The 26,219-nt window shown below is 36.5% G+C and overlaps 1 protein-coding gene and 1 long non-coding RNA gene across 11 annotated transcripts in view; both read left to right on the forward strand.

The window, feature by feature from the left end:
* The first annotated feature begins 1,131 nt into the window (after window positions 1-1,131).
* LOC147871886 (uncharacterized) overlaps window positions 1,132-26,219 on the forward strand; it is a 42,380-nt gene continuing 17,292 nt past the window's right edge. The window contains exons 1-2 of one of the 4 annotated variants that reach the window (XR_015538176.1): window positions 1,132-1,682; window positions 2,262-2,410. This is a non-coding gene — a long non-coding RNA (uncharacterized LOC147871886). The remainder of the gene's footprint in view (window positions 1,683-2,261; window positions 2,411-26,219) is intronic. The other 3 variants (XR_015538174.1, XR_015538175.1, XR_015538177.1) reach the window with 3 other exon arrangements.
* The window catches only part of LOC147871887 (structural maintenance of chromosomes protein 6-like), a 30,922-nt gene continuing 7,620 nt past the window's right edge, over window positions 2,918-26,219 (forward strand). For 2 of the 7 annotated variants that reach the window (XR_015538163.1, XM_087359875.1), the window contains exons 1-9: window positions 2,918-3,137; window positions 8,211-8,368; window positions 12,303-12,455; window positions 17,960-18,119; window positions 18,551-18,746; window positions 19,304-19,462; window positions 20,123-20,283; window positions 22,760-22,849; window positions 24,007-24,129. Coding sequence is in view for 6 of the 7 variants with exons in the window: in XM_087359875.1 (XP_087216001.1) it covers window positions 17,973-18,119; window positions 18,551-18,746; window positions 19,304-19,462; window positions 20,123-20,283; window positions 22,760-22,849; window positions 24,007-24,129 (876 nt within the window). In the remaining variant the exon portion in view is untranslated. The other 5 variants (XM_087359876.1, XM_087359871.1, XM_087359873.1 and 2 more) reach the window with 5 other exon arrangements.

The raw sequence follows: 26,219 nt of genomic DNA on the forward strand, positions 1-26,219 counted from the left end.
TTCTCCCCCACCCCTCTCAGTGTAACGGTCCAAATTACATCTTCTGCTGAGGTGATTTATTACTTTATTGATCTGAATTTCTTTTAAGTATTCGTTTCAAAATTTCAACTTTTTGTGGTGTTTGGAGTGTAATACTGGGATGAATACTTCCATTTCATGACATCTACCGAACTGTTTAGGACAAAGACGTGCGAGGACCTTCGGTTACTGGGAGTCTTGTTTTTTACACTAAAGGACGATAAATTGCCGCACCAGGGCTTTTCAGAGAGTGCACGTCAGGGACAGAGTCCGGTTCTGCAAGGCATCTGGTGGGGATAATTTTGAAGAAAAAAATTCAAAATTTTGAAAATTTTAGTAAAATTGAAATATGCAGGAAATTAACCAAAACGCGCACAAACCATAAAATTTTTGAAAAATTCCACTTTCAAGATGTTTTCAAATTTTTCAAAAAAAATTGGTTTTTTGAGCGTTTCAGACATTTTCCAGCATTTTTTGATTTTTCGAAAATTTTGGAAATTTTCAACTTTTTTCAAAACTCTCCCCAAGAGATGCATGCCAGCCTCGGTGAATGCCACATCCTGTCTCTGACGGACTCGGCCTCTATATCGCCCGGTTGCTGACTGCCTCGGTGTTCTGCACCAACCGGCCTCTGCAGGACTCTGGTCTCTGCAAGACCGCGTCTCTGTCCGTCTCGGTCTCTGCCTTACGTGGTGTCTGCCGCACCTGGGCTTTTCAGAGACTGCACGTCAGGGGCCGTGTGAGTACAGCTTAAAGAATTGCTTATTTTAAACAAAAGATAAATGTTTAGCATGAAAATATTAAAAGGTTACACAGAATACATTAGTATATAGTGGACTATATAAGTACAATAAACCCTCAAAAGTTCGAGTCCCCAATAAACTATAGAAAATTACCAACAGAATAAAATACATGTATATTTATTTATATTTTTAATGCTACTTTAAATATCTCGTTTCAATCTGAAATAAATTTAAAAGTAGGTGGTAGACTGTAAACACTTTCAAGTCATTTACGATGAGGGTCACTAATAAAAATATATTTTTACAAGAAAGGTAGATTTTATTATTTCTTAAACAGGCCTCTACACGAATTTTCGTATTTTCTTACAGATCGTGAATCTCTCAGAAGTGTCCGATTTGGGCACCGCCAGTCATATGCACCAGTGTTCTCAGTCTAAGATAACCTCCTTGATAAGGTCACGCAGGTGACGCTAACCACGACATTGACTATCCTTACAGGATTTTCAATATTTTCATCGTTCTTTTCAAGCGAATGACGTGGTTCTGAAAAATATTAAAATACCCTAAATATACTGTTTTTTTTCGTACAAATACTAATTCTATTTGATGAAAGCATGCTGCTAGTTTGCCGTTACCATTTATAAACAAAACGTTTACCGTATCACTTCTAGATGGCAGCACCATGTTCATCGAAATAGTTCTACTCACTTAAATCTTTTCCGCCAGTTGGCGCTGTTGCTCTGTGCGTCTGCCGAGAGTGAAAGAGAAATAGTGCACATATTGGGTTGTTTTATATTTTATTTATTATCTTGTGCATATGCTTTTTATAATACAAATTAAAAGTGATGTGCGTGGTGTGTGCATATATTTTATGTAAAATATGACAATGAACGAAAGACATTGGTGGGTGTCGTATTTGAAGTAGGCTGAATAGTCTAAGCTACTGTATTTCATTGTTTTGCTCCACACATGTTCACATGTGTATGCATTAATATAGTTTTTTGTGTGTAATGTAAGAGGAAAGGCGTGCGAATGTGTTCATTGTAGTTTTACTTCCTTCGCTCAGTCTTATCTCGCCACAGGTATGATCTTGGAGAGGTTTAAGGTTAGGTTATCTGTGTAGATACTGTCATTGATGCTCCGACTAGTACAGCAGGCCTTTTATTTGAAGACTGAAGGACCAGACATTTTTAACTGTCCATGACTGTTTATTCAACATATTTGCAACTAGTCTTCATATTTAGAGGCCATCTTTATTTCGAACCAAAGACTGCACTATGGAGTGGTGACAAGGGACTCACTTAAATGCTATAAGGAATTGTTAGTCTTTGACACGTAGAGAAAAAAAATATTCTTTCCATAGTTAGGTGAATGAGTTATCACACCTGAAGTAATAATTTTATTTGATATTTGTTTCAGCATGATTAAGCTGCTTCCCTACATGTGGTTCATTTATGATGTCCTCAGCCTGCCCATAGGTTTCTTTCGTTTTCGTTTCAGTTCCAAGACCATTCTGGATAAGACAAAACAAAATACTGGGACCTTGCGAGATGCATCTCAAAGAATCGTTAAATAACAGAATAATATTGGGGTTCTTATGATATTAAAGATGTCTTGGGTGGTCTTTATGATGCCGTGTGGACTTGTAGGTGAGTACCATGTTTTGGAACAACCTACTGCCCCCATCTTCGAAGGATGATGGTGATGACAGGATGTTCCTATGAATCATTGGTTCCCACCTACAAATCCTCATAAAATCATAACCTTGAAGGCCTCCATTAACAACAAATTAATTACGTGGCTATTTATTGGTTTATTATATAATTCAAGGTCTTGGATATAAGGAAGCCTCTTACATTAGCAGTACAGTGATAAGTTTTGACCATGTGTATTTATTACTTGTCATGTATGTGCAGATCTGTGTACCAAGAATCTGTTTTTATGTTGTTTTTTCTTTCTTTTAAATGAAAGTGGATGTATTTGGTTGGTTTATAAAGACTTTGATGTCATTTTAATACACAAAATTTTGATAGAGCACTACTTTTATTGTATTGATGTTCTCAGTTTTTCGTATTAGTGCAAATTCACACTAATGAACATTTTTCTGAAGTCAGTGATCTTTGTTATAATAAGTTTTGTAACCAATTTTTCCACAGCTGCATGAGCATGGTGCATATCTGGTGGATTCCCTCATTGAAATCAAATGAGATGATGAAAGATTGGGAGTGTATGACAGACTTGCTGCTAGAGGAACCAGGACCGTCAGAAGAAGCATTGGATGGCTGAGAGGAAACCAGTCTCATAGAGATCATGGTGTGTTGTATTCACCAGGCTGGTACAGGAGAGCCGCCACTTGGTCGAGGACCTACACATAAGGTAAGGCAGTGATTGGGACTCACTTTGATGTTGGATTCTAAGTTTCATTACTACTTTAAATATCGTAATGATATGGACATCTGAGACTCAATTATTATGAAACTCACAGAAAATCTCAGGTTCTTATTAATTTGGCCCCGTGAAGTAAATGTCAAAGGTAAACACAAAAATACTTTATTTGCTTAATTTTTGTTAATATAAAATATTCTTAGTTAATATAAAACACATTATGCACAAACTGAATCCTGGCTCGCTCTTGCTTCTGGACCATCCATTTTGAAATATCCATTGAAAAACCTAGTAAACTGACTTACTTTCTTGATACGTTTGTGAAAAGTAGTTATGGCGAAATCGGAATGTTCCTTATAGTAAACATGAGTTGTTATATCATGTCGATTAATAGCAGGAGTTACAGTCAAATATGAAAAGAGGATTGGCAGCATTAGAAAGGAATTACAGATGTGTTCTCTGTAATCGCATTTTAATAATCTGAATACGATATTTGTTTGATGCCCACTCAAATTCCTTTGTCCTCTTCCACCCATATTTAAATTTAATTTATCGATGATTTGGTGTTGAAGTCAGTACCTGCAATAACGTGATACATGAATTGTTCGGAAGTACAGCATTTTATTAACCTGTCTGAGGTTTCGAAAAAGTTTTCTTGCATCTCTCACTTGCACTGACGAATGTGAATGCATGGAATTGATTTTCCCCTCCAAACAAGATTAATTTGTTGCAGACGTAGGTAGTTTGTGGCTCCATAAAAAGTAAAAAAAATTTGGGCTCGTGTTAAAGTACAATCAAACAGACGCAAAAGAATTAAGATGTCCGTGTTCTGGGCTGTAGCACTGTGTAGTCTGGTAGAAGTTTACCATTGTTTGATAGGTACTTGCTGTGTACATAATCAGGGTGATTGACCTCTTCTCCTGCCACATGGACTCTTGAAAAGGATGTAGTTATTTTGTATCGAAAAATTTAGGAATTTCATTGTTTTAACTTTATAATTGATAAAATTTTATTAAAGTTGTAACTCTCTAAATCTCTAAATAGTTGTATTTGTGTGACGTGCCTCTAAACTCAGCTGTCTGTGAATTCCTCGTTAATTTAACCCTTTGAAGTCGAAGCTCGTCTTCATAATATTTACGAATCCAGACCGTACCGCGAAGAAAACACTTCACTTAACCATTAGAAGTCGAATCAGGCGGTACCACATAAGATTTAACAAAAGTACATCCCGGTCAAAGCCTTAATGCATCTGAAAGTGTATTTATAACAATAGTTACAATTTTGAATAGTTATTACTGTAAATTTTTGTATGAACATTCCAACTTTCAATGTAGGCATGTATTGATGCATTTGTCTCATACTTTGAGTGGTGACATCATCAAACATGAATTCATCTCAAATCTGGCTTAAAAATTAAAAGGTTTCTATTTAAAGGAAAGGAATGTAACCTTAATAACATCTTAAGAGCACTTCCATAATTAATATTTTATTGATTAATGTATACCCCATTGGACACTGTGTCACATTTTATTTGAAAATTTTTCCTGTACGTGTTAAAATTAGATAAATATTTGAAGTTTCAAAGTTAGGTGAGACACTCTGTGTACTGTATGTACATAAATAAATATATACATACACACTTAATCACACGCATGCACACGGACACGTACGTTTGATCTCAGGGCGTGTTTTTTGTAGGAGTGAATCAGTAGGAGAAAATTGGGCATTTTATTTTTGTCTGTAGGCAAGGAAAGTGGGGGCTCGGCAATGTGAGAATGAATCAAAAGAGTACAAGTTAGTGGCTGAATTAAGGATGTGGTTAAAGGATGCCAAAAGAAGGTTGGAACAAGCAGATGGAGGTAGTACCTATTCTTTATAGCGCTGTAATCGTTTGCCGAGTTCAAAACATACGACACTGTTCTTCAATGTATGCCATTTTGTAGGCTTTCGAGGAGGAGTTTTAAAAGAAAGGGAAAAGAGATTGCAAGACTGAATGAGAAATGTACAGAACTTCAGAGATTGAAAATTGGTTGTGGTGATACTGAGCGTACAGTTACAAAAATAAACGATGTACGTGGACAGTTTCAACATTTCCAGAAAGACTCTAAGGAGAAGATTGTTCATGACGGCAAAGTGTCTACTTGTGGAAATTCTGTTGGAGATTTTGTTTATTTATTTAAATGTCTGTGTGTAGCATCTCATAATTAAATGCTCTATTATCTGTTTTTGTCCAGTTTCGACTCCAAATATTATTCTTAAGATTCATCTTAGAGGGTAGTGTAACGCATGTTTTTACAGCTGTTGAATAAGCGATCGTTTCTGACATTAATCGACTGTTAAGTCTTTTGGAAAAATAGATCGAATGATCAGAAAGGTTTAAAGCATTCTGCTGTATAGGATATACGTAGTTCCATAGTATTCCACCAGGTGTGGTGGGGTAGTCCAAATATGTATAAAGTGAGACTTTCATGGCGACTGATGTTGATGAAAGACTCCTGGGTTTCAAGCCATATCTTCTGGCTTTTCATCGACTCTAGTCCGAATATGTTGAATATGGACCCATGGACTGGCTTGGAGCACGGTTCAAGGTTACTATGAGATAAATCGAAACTTAAAATTTTTGAGCACCAGCACAAATGAGGAAGATAGGGAAAGCACCCAAATTTTAGTCATGAAACATGAAGGAAAAACCCTTTTTAAGGAGAACAGGTATAGATGGGATGTTACTTGAAATGGATCACAGACAATAGGTTGTATTGGATTGGATTGAACTCGTAAAAGGCGTATAATTTATTGACCTGTTGAGTGACTGCCATCTTCTCGATCCACTTGGTTAAATATTTATATTCATTATTTTATTTTGCAATCTAGAGATAGTTAGGGATCTCAAGCAATTGCCTAATATGAATTTTGTTTCGTTTGTTAGGATATTGGAGGAGATCGCGCAGCAGAATTTGTAACGAGGGTCAGTAAAATCAGAGAAGCTGCTTCGACTGTACCAAGGGAGCTAAGTTCCTTTCCGCTTAAACAGTCACAACCGTGTGTAGAAAGATACGACATACTTTCCCTCTGTTACGTGCCTGCAATTGGAAATTTTCCAGTGTAGTCTCAGAGTTTAGCAGTTATTTGTTTAGTCTTTCACAGGCAGAAGATAGATCAGTTGTAAACAGAGATAATTTAACAACATAATATTGTGACTAAAATCATAATTTTCCCATTCACCAACTGTGGTCCACAGAGTCCTAGCGGTTTCTTGCTTTTGTCTGTAACTGAACACACAGTAGATTTTTTAATTATCCCTGTGTCAAATTAGGAAGGTGCCAACTTTAGTTTTGAAATTTTAAAAATTTTCAAAAAAAAATGCTGGAAATTGTCTGAAAAGCGTAAAAAAAAAAAAAAAAATTTTTGATTTTGTGCGCTTCTTTCAAAATTTCCAGCATTTCTTGATTTTTTGAAAAATTTTGATTTTTTTAAAAAAAATAAAAAATGCTGGAAATTGTCTGAAAAGCGTAAAAACCAAAAAACATTTTGAAAATTACGGAAAAAAATTTTAAAGTGAAATTTTTCGATTTTTTTGGTTTTGTGCGCTTTTTTGACAATTTCAAGCATTTTTTTGATTTTTTGACTTGTTGAATTTGTTTTCTTACTGTGTGTATTTCTGTGTTTTGTAAGTTAATAGTCATTTGCCATGAATATTTGATGCTATAAGACTTGTGTAAAAAGGTTTGAGCATCATAATATTGGGGTTTAATGGCTAATGTGGAAGGTTATTAAGACAACCAACACACAGCTATATTACAATATGTGAGGTATTTCAGGTAGCATTTCAAACAGCAGTGCAATGGAGTGTGCTTCGACGTAGATCTACTTCAGATCCGTAGTCGGTAGATGGCAGCAGAGTTTGTTACAGTACGCAAAGATTGATAATTGAATATCCCTCATTCTCCCGCGATGGCGGGATGTGTTCGCTGCTTTTCAGATGTTGCCATCCCTGCGTACGAGATAATGGCGTAACTGTTGTGTGTCTTCTGTCATATATTGCGAGGACGTGCAAGTTAATGTTTTGTTATTTGAGCGTTTGTTGAATTTATGTGTGTTATCTTTCCCTTGTGTGGAGGACGTAAAGTAAGAACAATTTCGAACATGTCATTTCATGCAATTTATATAAACTTCAGGACATTATACATGACTGTTTCTGTTTCTGAAGGAAGAGGTTGTATTACAGAGAGAAGAATGTTGGTGATTTCTATCCAAGACCCTTATAAATTAATTATTGTAACTGTGAATTTTATAACTGAATAGTAAGACAAAAGCAGAAAATACAGTGGAGTCTATATAAATTTTATTCAGGCTGTTTGCGACGTATTTCCATTAACAAAACATATTAATTTGTTTTCATGTACTTGGATTAGTAAGCTCACATCTTGGTAGCCTTTCGATATCACTGCTGTTGAGACACCTCCATTTCAGTTTTAGTGTCTAATTACCAAAGTTCCCCTGTCATTATCATATGATTCTGACTGACATAAGTCCATAGAAGAGAAAAGATTTTCCTCTTAAAGTTTATTGCTACTCTCCCAGTGAGATTTTTCAATGTCACATGTGTAGCCAGTCATGTCATTAAGTTTATAAATCTTTATAACAAAACATTCATGTTTTTTAGGAATGTATCACACAAAGAACTGTGTAAATTTATACCAATTTTTCAATTTATGAACATTATTTTCACTACAATTAAGAACCAGCAACAACTGTTTGTTGTTCTTTATTTACATAAGTTCTGATGTTGACATTTTGACTGCTGACTACAAAAATTCCTGACTGACATAAAAATTAACCACATTATACTTCGGCACTGTCTAGCGGACATACTTGTGAAGCATGTGTCATATGCAGCACATTACATGTTTCCCAGTGATGCTTCTTCATATAAGAAATTACTAGTTTCTCATTTCAGTGCCCACGATTGCTGCAGTAACTTTATTATTGGAACTTATTGAACTGGCATCATAATTCTGTTATATGTACAGCTTTTTTGTTTCTCCTTATTTTTGTGTTTCACAGGAAGTGATCTGTTTTGCAGAGCAGTGAAGGCAACTGCGTTCAGAATGTTGCAAGGAAGTTCACACATCTAAATGCCAAATGGAGTGATGTAACAGATGGAAGCTGCAATAAGTTTAAGATCCTTAAAGAAGCTTCACAAGAATATGGTGAATTTAGAGGTAAGTGTAGAAATTTACTGTTTTAAGTGATCGTGCATCGCTAACTCAGTGCGTGAGGGAATCAGCTGTTTCTTACAATCTAAGTTAATGTGGTCATTTTGTTTACTGAAATAGTTTGATTTAGAACTGTTATTCATTGTTTTTAAGAAATTATTGGAAATAAAAATAACATGCTTCTTGTTTCTGTGCCAGATTTTAGTTACATATTTTTTTCTGTAAGATTTGAGGTTTTCACAGCAGGAAGTATGAAGACTTCTTCAAATTTTTTTTCAGTATTGGAAATAGTTGAAGGTTCCAAATTTTGAAATGTAGATGTGTTGCAATATCTGTAACATTATGGGCAACCTGAAAGCTACAGAAAAATTAATTCTCACCTAATGTTTCAGTACTTTCCTCCTAAGTATTCCTGTGTTCTTGTGTTTGGATTTCAAATGAAAATCTTGTACTTATCTATTGTTTATCGTACAACTAACTTTTCGTATGTGTTTGTCTCCACCTGAAACCATAACTGATATAACCTCTGTGCATTTGCACATGTGTGGAGGGGTAGTTGGAAGACATCCTAATAACTCTGCTGGAATAAAGTAGTCACTTGTGCCCTTTGGTAGTGGAATGATTAGCATAGTAAGCTGTTCAGGAGCCTTTTGTTTTTCATTATAAAGAACCATCTAGTTAGAACTCATAAAGCCTACTTTTCTGTTTTCTTTATGTAGCCGTGCAGTGATTTGCAGATGGCTCTCACCTACACATTTTTGAACAGTAAAATCAATTGTATTCAAAATCCCCTGCTTCTGATGCTGACTCTGGAAACTGAAATCATTTTACGAGGGCAATTGAAAAATTAACCTCCGATCGAGTTTAGGGGAGGGACAGTTGTCCATATTTCTGTGTTTGTAGAGCAGCATTTAGATAGATAGGCTGAAAAAAAATATTATTTTCACCAAGCTTTAATGAATTGGTCGGCTTTAAATTATGCCCCTTATGACTTTACATATTGTGACAAATTCTATTATAATCACATGGCTCTGAATTTATTCCAGATGATTGAAAATTAAATTTCTTTAAGATTTTTTTCTTGTGGTAAATGTTTGAACACTGTTATTTGTTTTTTCGGACAGGAATAAGTTGGCAAAAGTAACACTGTCCTCTCGTCTTGCCAAAGATTTGGCCTGTTTCTATGAATGTGTTACTGTAAAGGATCTAAAATTTGAATTTTATAATCGTTGGTTTTCAAAGGTGTTTCGTCTCATCACGAATAACATCAACATTATGGATTAAGTTTTGGCCTGCCCCATGCACAGGGATTAAAGTTATTCTGTATATTTTTTTCAGGCATTCCTGGATTGTTGTACTCTTCGGTTTATGTTGATAAAGTGGCTTTGGAATTCTGTTCTCATGCATATTTTCATAGTTTTCATGTTGTCCTCATATTTATTATTTATTATCTTTGTTGCATTTAAGATCCGGCATTCTGTATCCTGCAGTTGCTGTGATGAATCACATTCCTATTGTTTCATTAATAGCCAGTGTCACGAGATGTGACAAGTTAAATTTCCATACTGAAATTTTATCTCAGTACTTATTGGCTATTTGATGCTGTTCTGTCTGAAGTACCCTTTCAAACCTGTTACAGCAAATACCGAGCTTCTGTAATTTCATAAGTTGCTGTGGAATTTTGAAAAACCTAGTCTATGATTGTCCCCTTTATTTCATTGATGTCATCGAAACCTTTTCGCTTTGAATTCTAAATTGAGTTTTTGGAAGAACGAAAAGTCGCGCAATACTAGATGCGGAGGAATATGTTAAGAAATGCACAGCAGCCGGAAATGGTTGTCAGAAATTTCTGAACAAACAGCAGAGTGAAGAAAGGAATCACAAAATTTTATTTAGAAAAACTTATATATGAAATAAACTCCCAATACAGATTTCTGTTTACATCAAAAGAGGAGGACATTCTACGTGCTCCTTGCATTTGAGTTAACTCGTCTGGCCTTTTCTATGATTCATCATACTAGACGTGTTAATTTTGAAGATTTGTTTTGGGGTTCCCATGAACCATTGTTTTATCACTGGAAAGGAAATAAGGTTCTTTCTGAAGTTTTCCAGGAGTTTCGACATATCGACTTGACTCTACTTCCGCTTGTAAGTCAGCAGATGAGACAAATTTTGCAGCAGTATGTCGGTTCTTAAGATTTTGTATCAGAATGAGAATCCATCCTTATTAACTTACATTTGGTGAGATGTCTGATTTATTTGTAAACAAGTTCCCTAATTTGTATAACTTTTTATCTGCTTTGCTGTTGGACTGTAAAATTTCAGTATCTTCGATGAAAGTCATTTTTTTTTTTAACTTTTGAAACCACTTACCTATTTGAGGTCTGCTAATTGTTTCTTCTGTCAAAAGATATTTCTGAAATGTTGCAGATGTCTATAGCAATATTGCTTATTTCATACAGAACTTGATTTATGTTCTGCTAGTTTTTAAGAAATGTAAATTGCAAGTATGACACATGACCTTACATCGAGATTCATAACCTCTAAATGATACAACCTGCGATTTTGAAATGATGGAGAATGATTTAACAGATTGTACTGTGCCATCATCCATAACAGAGGAACTTTGTACTGACAGAACTGTTTAGATTTATGTACTTTTATATTAACAGTTTTATAATGGATGTTTCTGTTGAAATTAGAAAAACGTATCAGCATTTTGATGTTGTGATCTTTTTGTTTCTGGTGTCACTGGGCTTCCGTTGACATCTTCGATGAATTGTTTTGGAAGACACACATTTCTTACAACTGCTCAGATTCCTTCAACAAACTTACTGAAAAGTCTGGTTATGTTTCTTCGCTCATCCTAATTTTACCATAATATTGCTGAGATGCTTTGCAGCCTCCATCATCTGGGTGATGAGTAAGTCAGATGATAAGTGGATCTTGGTGACTGACGCACAGATGCTGAATCATTTCACATTTTTCAGTATATGCATACTCACTATGTTTCCACTCAGTGTGCATAAATGTTACGTGTGTTATTTAATAGTAAGATATTGTTTAATTACCAGGTGACTTTACGTCATGTTGTAAGTCAGGCAAGAGTTTATAGTTTATTTTCAGCTATCATCTGTTTTTGTTTTTTTGAAATTTCTGTAATTGAATAAAATATGAGAATTTTCCTTAATCAGCTTTGGTTGCCCAAGAAATGGATTGGTTGGACAAACTAGAGAAGCGATTAGGGAAATCACTTAGTCAGATGACCAGACATAAGATGGCTGTCTTCTGTGGTCTGGTATAAGTTTACCAGTGATCAGTCTTTGGATTTGTCACTGTGGAAACCTCAAATGTTACATATTCAGTGAATCTGAAATTTATCTTCTGAGGATAATGCATGTAGACTATTTACTGTGAAGATGATGAGTGCAGGCATTAACACATTTTTTCCGTCGTAACTGAATGAATAGGAGTAGGGTAGTTTTGAGGGGAGAGTCTACTTTAGGGCAGTTTTCTTGCATTTATGTGAAAATACTTAGGAGACCTACAAAAAACCTCGGTCAGAATAACTGAGTTTGAAACCTTTGAGAAGACTCCATATTTGCAGGCTATGTAGCAGTTACGTTCTGAACTGGCTTAAATTCATTTTCACATCTCTTGTTGAAATTTATGGATCAGAGTGAGTTCTGAGGAAATGGTCTTTCAGGGTAGCTTGCAAGGTTATCATTCTTATTTCAGTCTTCTGCACGTCTCCTTGATGAGTAAACAGATTAAAGAACAAACAATTTATATGGAGTTGTGTTTGAAGATTATGGAATTCCTGCAAATGATCGGTCTTTTGGCTTATATCCTAAAAAGTGTCATTCCTGGATCGCTTTCGAAGTCACCATAGCTACTTTTATGTTTTGTGAAAGTAAATGATTTAGCAATTCTTTTGAAGGACGTTGAAAACTACATTCGAAATCATCCAGAAGCTCGCCTGGCCAAGATCCAGGATATTGGATGTCATTTTGTGGATGATGGCATCATGTCACAGACAGTGAAATCAGATGTGGAGGCTATTACATCAAGGTGGAGTCGTCTGAGTCAGCAGGTAGAAATAGGGAATTCATTACTTACTTCTTAAGTCAGCATGATGAAATGAAAGTCTGATAATGTGTAATAATGTGATTGCTCCGTATTAATCTGCTTACCTGTTTGTTTTGACTATTGTACTTTTAAGTTGCCCTCAGTGGACTTGTGGTTAGCGTGTTCGCCACTGGACCCAAGGTTCACGGGTTCAAACCCAGCCGAGGTCGGTGGACTTTTAAGGATGATAAAACTTCCTTCAGAGGGGAAGTAAAGCCGGCGGTCTCATGTCATAGTTTTATGGCATGTAAAAGAACCTTATGAGCATGAACAAGATGTTTTGTAAGCAAAATTCATTGGCCATTTCTCACCCATATCTCTGTTTTTGGAGTTGCAGCCATTTTTACTGTGGTCTGCTCATTGAAAGAAGCAATTTCGGTCATGGCACTGTCCTTTCATGTCTAGTTTCCAAGCAACAGGAATCACCATCACCAGCACTCAAATTCAGGACTGAGTTTTTGACTTTTCTAAAATATCTTCTTGGTTTCCAGGAAGAAGCACTTTAAATTTCATATGAATTAGAATATATTTTTTTTGAACTGTAAGCAAACACACACACAACTCCGAAATTGAAATTAAGATTACCAACCCTATGAAGGTTATTTTTACCAAAAGATCACATGGGGATGATATTGTGCATTCAGTGACATCTGAATGTAAGCTAGATGAAACACGCAATGTTGCCACAACAAATAATACTTCATTCATTGTTTGTAGTTGCGTGATTTTTGTTGTTTTGGAAGTTTGAATACTGTAAATGACCTACGTCGTATGTTTACAGAAACTGACATATGTATTGAAGTTACGTTTAGTTGAAACTTGAGGAACGAAATAGAGAACAGCTAATTTTGAAGACTGTCTCTGATGAAGTAATCTCATTTGACAGTGAAATTGAACCAGCTTGTTGTGGCAGTACGGCAGCTGGTAATAAGAATAATGCAATTAAAATCTAAAATAAAATTTGGCCAATACCATGACGTCCATTGAATTCTGTTGGTGTCCATCATTTTGTTGAAGGTCTCGGTTACTAGAAGATATAAGCGTTGATCTGTGTGAACAAATGTTCCTAAGCTTTAAGGGTTGAGTGTCCCATTAATTTGTGTGTGTGTGGTTGGTTGAATAGGACTATATGGTCCTGTTGTGTCGTGATATTGTTATAATGTCTGTATATTCAGACAAATAGCACTGTGTATGTCCAAAATGCTTCTAAGGCTTAACAGTATGTCGAAGATTAATTTTTAACCTAATCATCCACTTTAAGGAAAGGATTGTCTAACTAAGATTCACTTGAAATTTTCAAACAATTTGGAATAATTAAAAGGAATTTTGTTTTCCTGCAGAATGTCAAAATCAGACAAAACAGTCTAAAGGCAGTTTGAAATGTCCCTGTTTATATCATTATGACTCTGTGTATATATTTGAGGGAGTGAAGTTCAGACTTCTGCTCTATACTTAAAATACCCATGAGTTTATGAGATTGTCATTTTTTATTGGGAAGAAATTGAACTCTTTATATATCATAAAAGCAAGCTATATCATACTGTGGGACGTGCTATAGTTTACTACTCTTTCCAGGCAGGTGATACAATACCTTGCTCTGCTAATCCCATTGATACTCTTCAGTCAAATCACCCCTACCCCTGTCTAAATGTCTTCCCAGTACAGTCTCCCCCCCTTACAAGAGTCCTGCAGCATACGTATTTGGTCCAAATATTGAACAAAAAAATCTGAGAATGCTCTTTGCTGTTACAAGGATCTCTATGAAACAGAAATAACAAGATAGCATATTTAATTCTGTAGCTTCTCAGTTGGTACCTCAGCAATCGACTTGTACCCACAAGTGAATCGTCATATATTCATGTCAAATGCCACCATTTTAATTTATTTTTAAAACATTTTAAACATTAGATTGTGGGGCCTTAAACCCAGTTTAAAATTACAGGTGACATTTCACTGTGTTTTTCTTGTTGTACAGTCTGAGGAGCAGTGGGTTAAAGAATAACAATTTTGTTGTTTATATAATTTGTTTTAATTAGTATCAAATTAGCAGTGTTCATTTTATTAAATGTGTATGTATTACATATTTACTTGTAGGTTTTATTTAGTATGTGAATGTATCACGTTACCATATCGATAATAATTTTTCTCTAAATGAGTATGAAATTAATTTTTACATATGTAGCAATAAAAAGGGAATATCTGCCTTTAAAAATTGATGAATGAATGTATTAACTGTAATTAATAGGAAAAATTTATACCGCTATATGTGGCTTACATCCTGAAATTGGTTACAGGTGTCAAGACTGAGGTTTTCTCATCATTCCAACGAAATATGTCACAGTTGCTTTGTTTTACTCTCTTTCCAGTTCACCATAGTCTCAGGATTCAAATCTGATACCCAAACTTTTCAGTTTTCATTATTTTCCTCAGTTCCTCTGGGTATTGCTGTATTCTTTACAATTTATAATTTACAATGTTCCTGCCAGTTTATGATAAGTGTTCCTCGAAAATGACAAAGCATTCTTAAAGTAACAGAGGAATAAATATGGTTACTTTTTTTCTTTAATGACAATAGCATGAGGGCCTAATGGAGCTTATGTGTTTTAGTATAAAAAGACAGCTTGTTAGGATTTTGGGATCATACTTTCTGTGCCTTGTGATGATTATCTTTTATTGAAAGTCGTGCTACATTTGGCATTGCATTGGAATTTGAAAGGCATGCACTGGCCATGGCTTGATTGCATCTTGCTTTGTGAGTTAGGGATCGTACCGTATTGCTTGAGGACTCTGTCACTAGTCTGAGTAAGAAAGCTTTTATTTATATTTGTTCTTGTGCCAGTTTTTTTAATTGTCAGTGACATTGCAGCAAAAGTATTAGTTGTAATTACAACTGTTCACCAGTACCAAACATTTTGTCCCTCTACTGAAAGCTCTTAAACTGCAAGATTGTGAACAACATGGCTGTGTGTACAGCTAAGGTGATATTAACTACAGGTTGAAACTTTTACACTTATCTCTATGTTATGGTATTCACCAGTAAGAGTTTTACTAATTGCTAAATTCTGTCCTGTAATTTGTGTTGATGAATTAATTATATTTAGTCTTTCAGAATCCATATACATTTCCACTCGCATACACAGCAACCTTTAAAGTATTAGCAGCTGCCCTCCACATCAGGTGCCGTTTTCATCCGCGAACGAAGGACGCGCTGCACGTACCACGCGCAGTCACAATTAGAATACTCCATTTAACTGTTGTGTGAGGCTCTTCGAACTGCATCGGAGTCACATTCGAGCTAAGAGAATCCTAATTGTTCTTCTTTAAAATGGAGACAACAACGAGCAGCGGTTGCCGTAGTAGCCCGAATGAAAAACTTAAAAGTGTTAGAGCAACGGTTTAAAAGGGGATACATTTTTGACAGCGTGTCCGAGTTCATATTTAACTTGCGGATGGCGTTAACATTCAGGTCATTGTATCTGTCAGTTATCGTCAGGAGGCCAGAATATGTCACAAGGCTGGCCCGGATTTTTCTCTAATTTGTATTTGGAGGTGCCCAATTAGGCACTGCAATTGTAATGAATGAGCTGCTTTTCTGCCGACCAGTGTGCAGTCGTGGCAGTCACCGGGTGAACTCGCTCGATCTTACCCGTCGAAACAATTTAACGTCAGTGGAAGGCACTATTAGTCGTCTAAAAGTTTAGTCTGTACGGAAGCCGTTTATAGTTTGGTAGATATTGACCGCCGTTTCAGATCCTTGTGCCCCCATCATCATACTCGTCGCCGTGGGGAACTCAGATCTTACCAAAATCATCTTAGTTTTTCTTTAATGACGAGTTTATAAAGCCAAGGAAACGATTCAGTCCATTATTGATTTATATAACGTTATTTTTGTAATATAATTAATGATAAATGTACCTTTCTTCAAGAACATATTGACTGAGCAGCCATTTGTTACGTTTTTATGCAGTCAATTTTCCCTAACTAACGTAAGAATCCTCAAACACGTATAGAAAATTGGTCTACTTGTTCAGTGACAAAGAACATCATCGCAGTCACATAATTACAGTTCGGGTTTCGTATTTGTGAGGCTCTGTTCTCAGCCCAAAGACCGTGTTTTCTGATGGAGGTATTTCATGATTTTCCTCAGTATCTCCAGGAAGATGCCTGGATGGTACCTTAAACTACGCCACTGGCCGTCCATCCTGAATACTTTCCGGTTAATTATTAACTAATTATTCTGTCATTCGACGCTGTCTGGTTTGCGATACTGAAGTTACGTAATTTTAAATGACCAAAACATGTTCGTGTGTGAAGAGAGACCTAGTATGTTGTTATTCTTTGCAACTAAAACAGGGCTGTGTAAACTTCTCTACATTCGAGTCGAATTGAGTGTGGATGGATGTATTTGGGATCCGAGTAGAAAGAAATGTGTGCCTTGAAACCAGTTGATAGAATATTTTGTAATTTGTTCCCCCTTGTTCTGTTTCTTGTTAATTAATATTCCTTTTTTGGACTGGTCGGTTTATGTCAAATTCCATACTTTCCCCTCGATATAAACGATTTTGAGCACTTTTTGTACAGAAATGCAAACACAAAGGCTTTACGTTCTGCACGTAGTATCCAGCGTATTCAAAAATATTGTTACGATAATAAAATCTAGGAGGGCTTGATGGAGGAGACATGTAGCGCGCATTGGAGGTATATGAAATGTGTACCTCACGTTTGAAGTAAGGAGACCACTGGCAGGACACAGGCATAAATGGAAATTGACTTTGGTGGCGAGTCGAGTGAACACCAGTAAACTTTCGGTTTTCATGTAACACGGGGAATTATATAATTACCAGCTCCTCCAAGTACGTGCCTTCCAAATTGATGTTTACCAAGAAATTCAGTGTGAATTCCTTAGATTTCTATTTCAAGCCATAAACCCAGCTCATTGTAGGATTTTAGATTTCATTGATCTAAAAATGGAATTTGACCCGTATCTCATGTGAAATTGCTCGCTCACTCTGGCCTTCACATGTCCAGATTTTGTTGATTGACTAGAAGTAAATGTGGAAATTGCATATATGTTTATTCTTGAATTCCTTATGAAATAAGACCTATTAAAAATTACGTACATCTAGTGTCTAGCTGAATGAGAATTGAGTCAGGTGGGCCTGTGTAAGCGAGTAGTGATGTGATACAGTATCGTGAAATATTTAAAATTTGAGTTTAAGCTACATATTTTGTGTGTTTTATGAGTAATTGTTTAGATGTGGTTACTTAGTTTGGATGTAAGGGAGGACGTAACAGCAGAAAGAAAGTTCTATCTTATTTCTAGGATAATTCATTCAAGAAGTACGGTTTATATGAGACAGGTATTACGCATGTAAGTTGTGTTGAAGTCTGTGAAATTAAGTTTGTTACATTTTTATGAAATTATCTAAGAAGTAAAGATGTAGTTCTCACATGTTTCTGATTCTGTAGGTCATCTTTAAAAATGAATGTGAAAGGAGCTTCACTTGAACAAAAGAACTCTGGCAGTCGAGATGAGCGAGTTCGAGAATCAGACGATGCACCGAGCACCTCTAAATTCCGAAGAGATGATGACGGAGACGAATCCAGTTCTAGTGGACACCCCTCAAATGTGAGTTCTATGTAACTGGTGTGTGCGCGCGTACATGCGTGAATATATACTGTATATGAGTCCTTATTTATAGGCACATGATTACACACGCAGAGCATAAATTATAATATGTACCAGGTTGCCATGTTACTAAATATTTGTTTTGGTGCCTGGGTTTCTTCTAAGTCGTGTATTCATGTGTGAACATTTTAAGAATTTGGATCTTGGAGTTCCACTTTTGTTGTACTGCAGATTGAAGTTTCAATCTGTGTGTCATGAATTGACAGAAAAGTGTGGAACTTTGTACATTATAGGAGCCCCTGAAGATTGATTATTATAGATGTGATTGATGTGTTGCAACTGAACTAGCATGGTTCTGGTGCTCAGGGACAAGTTTGCCTCATTTGTAGAGTTTACTGCAATTTTATTTTAAAAGAATATTGACATTACAGGAACCAAAATCTGGGATCATTGAAAAAATATACATAACAAATTTCATGTGCCACTCATCCTTGGAGGTTCGTCTGAACGGAAGAGGTAATTTTGTTTTTGGGAAGAATGGCAGTGGCAAGACTGCAATAGTTTATGCTCTTGTACTTGGTTTGGGAGGTAACTCAAGAGCTATTAAGAGAGGAACCTCTTTGAAAGGTAACATATTGTAACAAGTTGCTAAGGTCATAGGTTTAGTCTTTGCTTATCTAGCTTGAATTTAGTCCAGTCTGAAAAGTCTGAGTGTACAGTCTACACAGGTAATGAACTGAAATTTGTCATCTCTTATCTTCCCTTAAAACTAATTTCACAGTACATATTATTTATGTTTTTAAATTTCTTTAATCTGATTATATAAAATAATTCATAGTGTGTACGTGTGTGAGCTTGGTAACTCAGGGGGCAGAGAAGATCCAGCATATTGTGCGCTGGATATTCTCCTACCATGACTTACCATTCCTGCACTGATGTTAAAAATTATACCATGGTATTTATTGCCAACCCATTAAGTAAATTTTGTAAGATCGTGATGTTTAATATCATCAAGCCCAAATGACTGAATTAGAGAACATGAGAATTGCGAAGGATCCTCTCAGTTAACCTAATACTGAATGAACAGTGGATTTGGGCCGAAACTTTAATTTTATTTCATATGATATTGGAAGGAAGATTAAGTGTGTGTATCAGAATTTTAGAATTGTTCCTGTTTCTTCCAGAATTTATAAAGAAGGGTAAAGTCACTGCTACCATCGAAGTGACATTGAAGAATACTGGTCGCCTTAATTACGAGAGAGAACAATATGGTGACCATATAATTGTAAGGAGACGCTTCGATGCAACTGGTCACGGCACATACGAAATAAAGTCAGAAGAAGGTACTGGGCTTTCTTTCCCTCTGCTTTTCCTTCATCTCAGATATTGGATGCTCTCAACAAGAAATTTGTTATCTTTAAACAATTAGTTTTTTATAAATAAAATATGACTTGTCCCCTTCCTGATTGTATATGTGTTTTAAGAGGGCATTTTACCATGCACACTGATTATGTGTAAATGTCTGTTTCGTCATATTTGTTTCAAATATGTTCTGTTTTTGGCTGTTTAAAAAGATGCGCAGATTTCAGGCCCATTTTACTGAAATTGCGTAAAAGTGTCATATTAGGCTTCTTCTTTTCTGAGAGTCCTGTTGGTCTTCCTCCATATACAGCATTATATAGGAAGTTTCAGTTTATTTCAACTCGCGTTACTTGATGTATTGAATTAATAACTTGGGTGAAGGTTGATTTACAAAATTTATGTACTGTACTCCATTCAAACTAATAGTCTCGATTGACTCTACTATATTACAAAATTTACAGCTTTTAAATATTGAAGATTTCTGTAAGTGGCACATTGCCTATCCTTTCATCTTCGTTAAATTGGCACCAGGTCCCGACCGTCTCAATGAAATAGTTTGTTTGGAGTAGCAGTTGATCACATTTGGGTCAGTGGGTTACATTACTGTGTATATATCATTTCTCATTTGTTTCCTGTTGCAGGTGAAGTAATTTCCAGGAAAAAAGAAGAACTGGACAAAATTGTTTCAGCATTCAACATACAACTTGACAATCCCGTGACAATTCTGAATCGGGAAGATGTCCGGGAATTCCTAAACAGTAGCAGTTCTCAGAAGTACAAATTCTTTATGGAAGCAAGGAAGGTAGGACATGTGCAGAGTCGATGTCACATAAACGAAAGGTCACTACCATTTTAAACTCTAAGAAAGAGGTTGTTATTCTGTTCAAATGTTGATTAATGTTTACAATAGAATGAGTTTTATGTTACAACCTTTTTTACAATTCAGATGGCTGTCATTTTCTCTTTAAATGATTAAATTGTGTAATGCACTTATTTGCATCTGCGCTGTAGTGAATGCATATCAGACTGAACAGCAGTACCAGTTTTATTTTATTCAGACAAATTTACAATTAACTTGGCTTGAGATCCCAATTTTCTGTCGATGTTGATCTTGCTAGTTGTAATGCCATGTGGGTACCTTTTGTCTCGGAGGAACATACTGGAGGAAAGATGTTCTTCCATGACTTTGATACTCACCTGTTCTCTGTGAGAAACTCGAACTTCATCCCCACTTTCTGTTTATCCTTTCGGGAAATACGCCGTTGGCGACGGATTTTGTGGAAGTCACTTGCTTTGAAAATTATATTTTTATTTGTTTGTGGTTTATTTTTCGCCACTGTCATTAGCTACTAGTTAAGACTTTATGGCATTAGATGATATATAATGGATGGGAAAGGGTGTGTCCTCACCTAATTTAAGGTACTGACCCAGGATGTGCCTGGAGGGACTGAGGGAAGTCTCAGGATAATAGGTCTCCAGGCTGAAATTTGAACCAGGGACCTCCTGTGTATAAAGCACATGGTAACTACACTGCTGCAATGGTTGTTTGTTTTATGCTGTGTTTATTCCAGAAAAATTACTACTCATTTACTATTAAAAATTGTAATACTCAGGGGAAGTAAAAGAAGGCAGGGAAATTTTGTATTGTATGTAAGGAAGCCAGGGTCCACCAACTGAAGAAGAATAACTACTAACTAACTAACTAGATGGCTTACGGAACCCAAAGGTTCATCACCGAATTAACCAAAACCCTCCACCGGACCAACAAAATCCAGTCTCCGTCAACTCCTATCTCCCATAGATCCCGCCTGAGATTATCCTCCCATCTACGTCTAGGTCTCCCCAGCGGTCTCTTCCCTTCAGGTTTCCCAACCAGTACCCGGTGCACACCTCTTGTCCCATCCATGTCCCGCCCATCTCATTCTTCTCGACTTAATCACCCTCACAATACTGGGGGAGCAGTACAGATTTTTAAGCTCGTCATTGTGCAGTTTTCTCCACGCCCCATCATCTTCTCTCTTAGGCCCAAATATCCTCCTCAACACCCGATTCTCAAACACCTGCAATCTGTGTTCCTCCCTCTGAGTGAAAGACCATGTTTCGCACCCATACAAAACAACAGGCAAGATTATTGTTCTGTATACTTTAATTTTCAGGTTCTTAGAAATCAGACAGGAAGACAAAATATTTTGGACTGAGAAGTAGCAAGCATTTCCGGAATTTAGTCTCCTCCTAACTTCCTCACAAGTATCATTTTGATTTGTTATTGTTGTTCCCAAATATTTGAACTTTGTAACCCTTTCAAAGGATTTATTAGCCACCCTAAGATAATTTTGCCCGCCTGTCTTCTGATGACGAGATACTGAAGAAGAATAAGATTGTATTTGAATGTTTTATATTTGTGCAGATTGTAATGTGCAAGCAGCAAGAAATCAGGTGACTTGTCCTCTAGGTTATGGTAGAAATTTACCAACGTTTCGGAGGCATTAAGCGCCTCTGCCAGACTACACATTGCAACATTGCATCAACTTCATATTTATCGTGCTTGCTTACATTTTGTTAAATCTTTGTAATAGTATGAGTTACACTTGTAAATTTTGTACTGGAAGTTGCTACATCAAGTTTTGGCGTAAGTGAAAGTAATAAACTCGGTGTCATTTGCAATCAATGATTAAGTGCCACTTCTGTGCAACTCCTTTGGTGTGGTACTATAAATGAGAAATGCACATTTTTTAAAAAATGCTACTTTCATTTGAGTGAGAAATCAGACTTTGGAAGCTGCTGGCAGGGGCACAGTGGTTATGGATCAATTGTTACTGATTCCAGACAACTGACATCACAGACACTGGACCATCACTGTTACGCTGTGCATACATTTCTTAGCTCGTTAAACATTTGTTTAAGTTGTTAAATATGAATTCATGAAGCCGTTGTTGTTAATCCGTAAATATTGGTCTTGTGGGTTGTAAATCCATGTGGATTTGTATGTAAATACCAACATTCCTGAGGAACGTCCTGCTTCCATCTTTAGGGCTGAAAATATCGAGGCAGTATGTTCCTCTGAATTGTTGATATTTGTTACGTGAGTAGTATGAATCCTAGTAGCTGTGGCTAATAATTTTTTGCTGGATAAGGTGAAAATGCAGCTGTTCAGGTACTCCTGCCCTACCAGGTATTTTGAGTTGTGTTTTTGAAGACTGTAGTAGCTGTTGTATAATGTTATAGGAATTTGAACTGTTTCTTTTGTGGTTATTTAGTTTCTGTTTTGTATGTTTCAGGATCTAGAAAACATGATCGAACCACGTGATATGATTGATTTGCAAGTGAAGTCCCTTTTCGAGAGTTTGCTCCAAGGGTGCGGACGCAAAGTAAGAATCAGAACATTTCTCTAAAACAGTAGTTCTCAACTTTTCTGTTTTATGGACAAGTAGTCTCTCTCAAATCCAACGTATTGTCAGACGTGTGGTGGGATGATATTTAATTTTAAGTGAAAAATCAATAGAAGTAAATTAAGTCGTATGTAGGCAAAAGTGTTTGGGGTTTGACAGTGAAAGCTGAATCAGATGTTTGATGTTTGTGGCCTCTTACGTGTTCTGTTAACTATGTTTTTAATTTGTAATGTGTTTGTGTCTCCTCAGAGACTTTGATTTTGGCAAATGTTGATTGCAGGGTGAAATTAAGATTGATCACCAAAAACAGACATTGGAAGTGAAAGTGTCGTCTATGAATGACCCTCATGTAGAAGACATCATGCCTACAGGAGATTGTTCATACGCCATTGTTCTTGTTTTCTGTTACCTAGAAATTAGTTTGTGGTACTTGGTACAGGCATTGTGCCAATTCTGCCTTGAATGATTGTTTGTGGCTTTCAGTTTCTCATTCATTTATACCTTCTCGTCTTCATGGATTAAGTATCTTAATGCCTTTATCAGCCTCATCACCTTGCCAGCATCTCCCTGGTTCCCTTGTAACTCTGCCTTGTTTGTTTCAATTCTGCGCTGTATCTGTTACACCTTATCGATTTTTGTACCATATTTTACAATTTATTTGCCCAGTATTTTGCATATTTTCAAATGTGTATGGCCAACAGAATTGTGTGATGATGTTAATGTATTTATTTTGACAGAATCATTGTACATAAATCCCTTCTAGTTTGCTTTTCACTCTGAATTCATGAGTCACAAATTCATAGTCGGAATACATTTCTAACTTTAGCGTGTGACTGTATACACCATATTTTAATTTTAATTTTAATATAGTGATTTCCACAAAGACTGAGGTATCGTAGACATAATCCTCAAATATGACCTGTGCCATGCATGGTATTCAGAGTAAATTGTATGAGAACTGTAAGCTACGCCGTCACCAGACGACACGTAGAACGAATAAATAGGCCACATGATTTATATGAAGCAGAGCAGGCTTTGTATAAATGTTATCCTTACATTGGCATTTCATAGGTGATTTTGTAAGTCCTTGTTTTAAGGTTTTTGTTGCTTCTTTAGTTAAATATTTTATATTTCAGGATATGATGAATCATCAAAGGATCATCGAACCATCCCCGACAGAAGACAGACTTCCAGTTTATCTTCCTCACCGCACAACGCGTATCCGCCATTCAGTCCCATGGGGATGTTACAATACACAGGTACTAAATAAACTAAGAGCAAGATAGAATACTAAGCCTCTTCTCTGTATCGACCACGTTCATCTTCAGTGTCTGGTTGGGTTGGAGGGTTCTTGGAATATTTAATCTTTTTTGCTGTTACATTTGGTGAAAAGTTTGAAGTTGGATAGGATGTTGTGTGTGCGCATACGTGTGCCTGCATGTGTGCACATTAATGCTTTATATTGCATAAATTATACTTGCTATTCTGTGAGTGGTAAATCTTTTCCAGCCCCTGCAATGCCATTTTAAGAGTTTTAAAATTTCGTTGTTTACCGACTAAGTTTGTGTACCTGTTATCATGAAATACAGATTAATAGTTAACTTCTGCAGCATTAAAAGTGTTGCCTTGTCAGTAGGCTCACGAGAATACAATTCTAGTCTGTTTTTTTATATTGTGTGCCAGCACTTGCATTTATTAGCTTGCTGTTTGCATGATTTGGTTGTTTAGCTAACAAATAGATAGTTCACATGTTTCTGTTGCTTATTTCATCAGTAGAATAACACTGCTTAACTATAAGACAGTGTTTCCTTTTAATATCATAATATATTATTTTTATTTACAGGATGGATGATCTATGCAGGGGTAATAATACACAGTGAAGAAGAAGGAGCTTGTATCTTGAAGATTTCTGTCTTCTGGGTTTTTGCGCTCAGTAGTCTGGTCGATGTTAACCAACGTTTCAGAGGTCATACTGCCTCCGTCATGAGATCGATGAGTATGAAGATTTCTGTCTTCTGGGTTGTTGCGCCGTGTAGTCTGGTCGATGTTTACCAACGTTTCAGAGGTCATACTGCCTCCGTCATCAGGGCGATGAGTATGAAGATTTCTGTCTTCTGGGTTGTTGCGCTGTGTAGTCTGGTCGATGTTAACCAACGTTTCAGAGGTCATACTGCCTCCATCTGCAGGGCGATGAGTATGAAGATTTCTGTCTTCTGGGTTGTTACGCTGTGTAGTCTGGTCGATGTTAACCAACGTTTCAGAGGTCATACTGCCTCCGTCATCAGGGCGATGAATGTGCCAGTTGGGTGAGTGGTGCTGTTTATAGGAGCTGGACCGTGAATGGAGTATGACCTCTGAAACGTTGGTAAATGTCTACCTGACTACACAGTGCTACAACCCAGAAGATAACTATCTTCGTTCACACTGCCATTAGAACCTCAAATCCTACTAAGAAATTACTTAATATATCTCAGAGCAGTGCTTTGATTCAGATTAACAGTAAATTGGTATGCTGCATCTTGTCTTAAATATGTCAGTATCATTAACAATTATAATGGGCACAAATCCAGTATTTCAGTACAGCCCCTGCATTGTAACTTGCATACCCACAGTCAACATCTTTACTACAGTGATAACCTGAAAGTTGATATTGTTAACCTCTACAGTTCGGCAACACTATGCAGAGTTAAACAACTAGTTTTGTATCAACCCTGAATATGGAGACTATATGAACATTTCCAAAATGTTGGTAAAAACTTGCCGTATGGGATCACAACCCAGAAGATCACAATTGGCATTGCCTTAAATAGCTTTTTCTTTGTCATTGTTCATATGGAATGAGCTGTGACTAGTTAAGGGCTGGACAACTGAAATGTTGTCCTCTAGCCTCTGAATCCAGACTCGTATCCAATGGGTACTGGGGTCCCTTCCTCGGAGTGTGGTGTGACTGGGTCGTGATGCTGACCACTCACCCTCATCTAGTGCTGAGGTCAAGAATTAGGAGCTATACCTCCACTTCCCACAAACAACCTACATGGCGCATAATGGGATGGCTTTACTTTTATTGTGCATGTGGAATGTTATTACCATGCAGTCTTTTCCTCATTTAACACTTCAGAGACAGGGAAATCAGTCTCCAGCATTTCACTGGAAGGAAGCAAAGAAGGCCCATATGTGTCTCTGCGTTGCTTAGTGAGCATTTTGTGGAGTGTCATTGATACCACGACAGAAGATCTTTTGTTTTTAGTGCCAAATAGACCTCTGCAACAGGAAACCTTTGTCTTGCCTTTTGGTGGTCTGATAAGGGATGGTTATTTTCATATGAAGAGAGAATGGCTCCCTGAAGAAA

This window comes from Zootermopsis nevadensis, unplaced genomic scaffold (genome assembly GCF_977971745.1).
Source record: "Zootermopsis nevadensis isolate Lab colony 2312 unplaced genomic scaffold, Znev_1.0 Znev_ptg000037l, whole genome shotgun sequence".
NCBI classification, from domain to species: Eukaryota; Metazoa; Arthropoda; class Insecta; order Blattodea; family Termopsidae; genus Zootermopsis; species Zootermopsis nevadensis.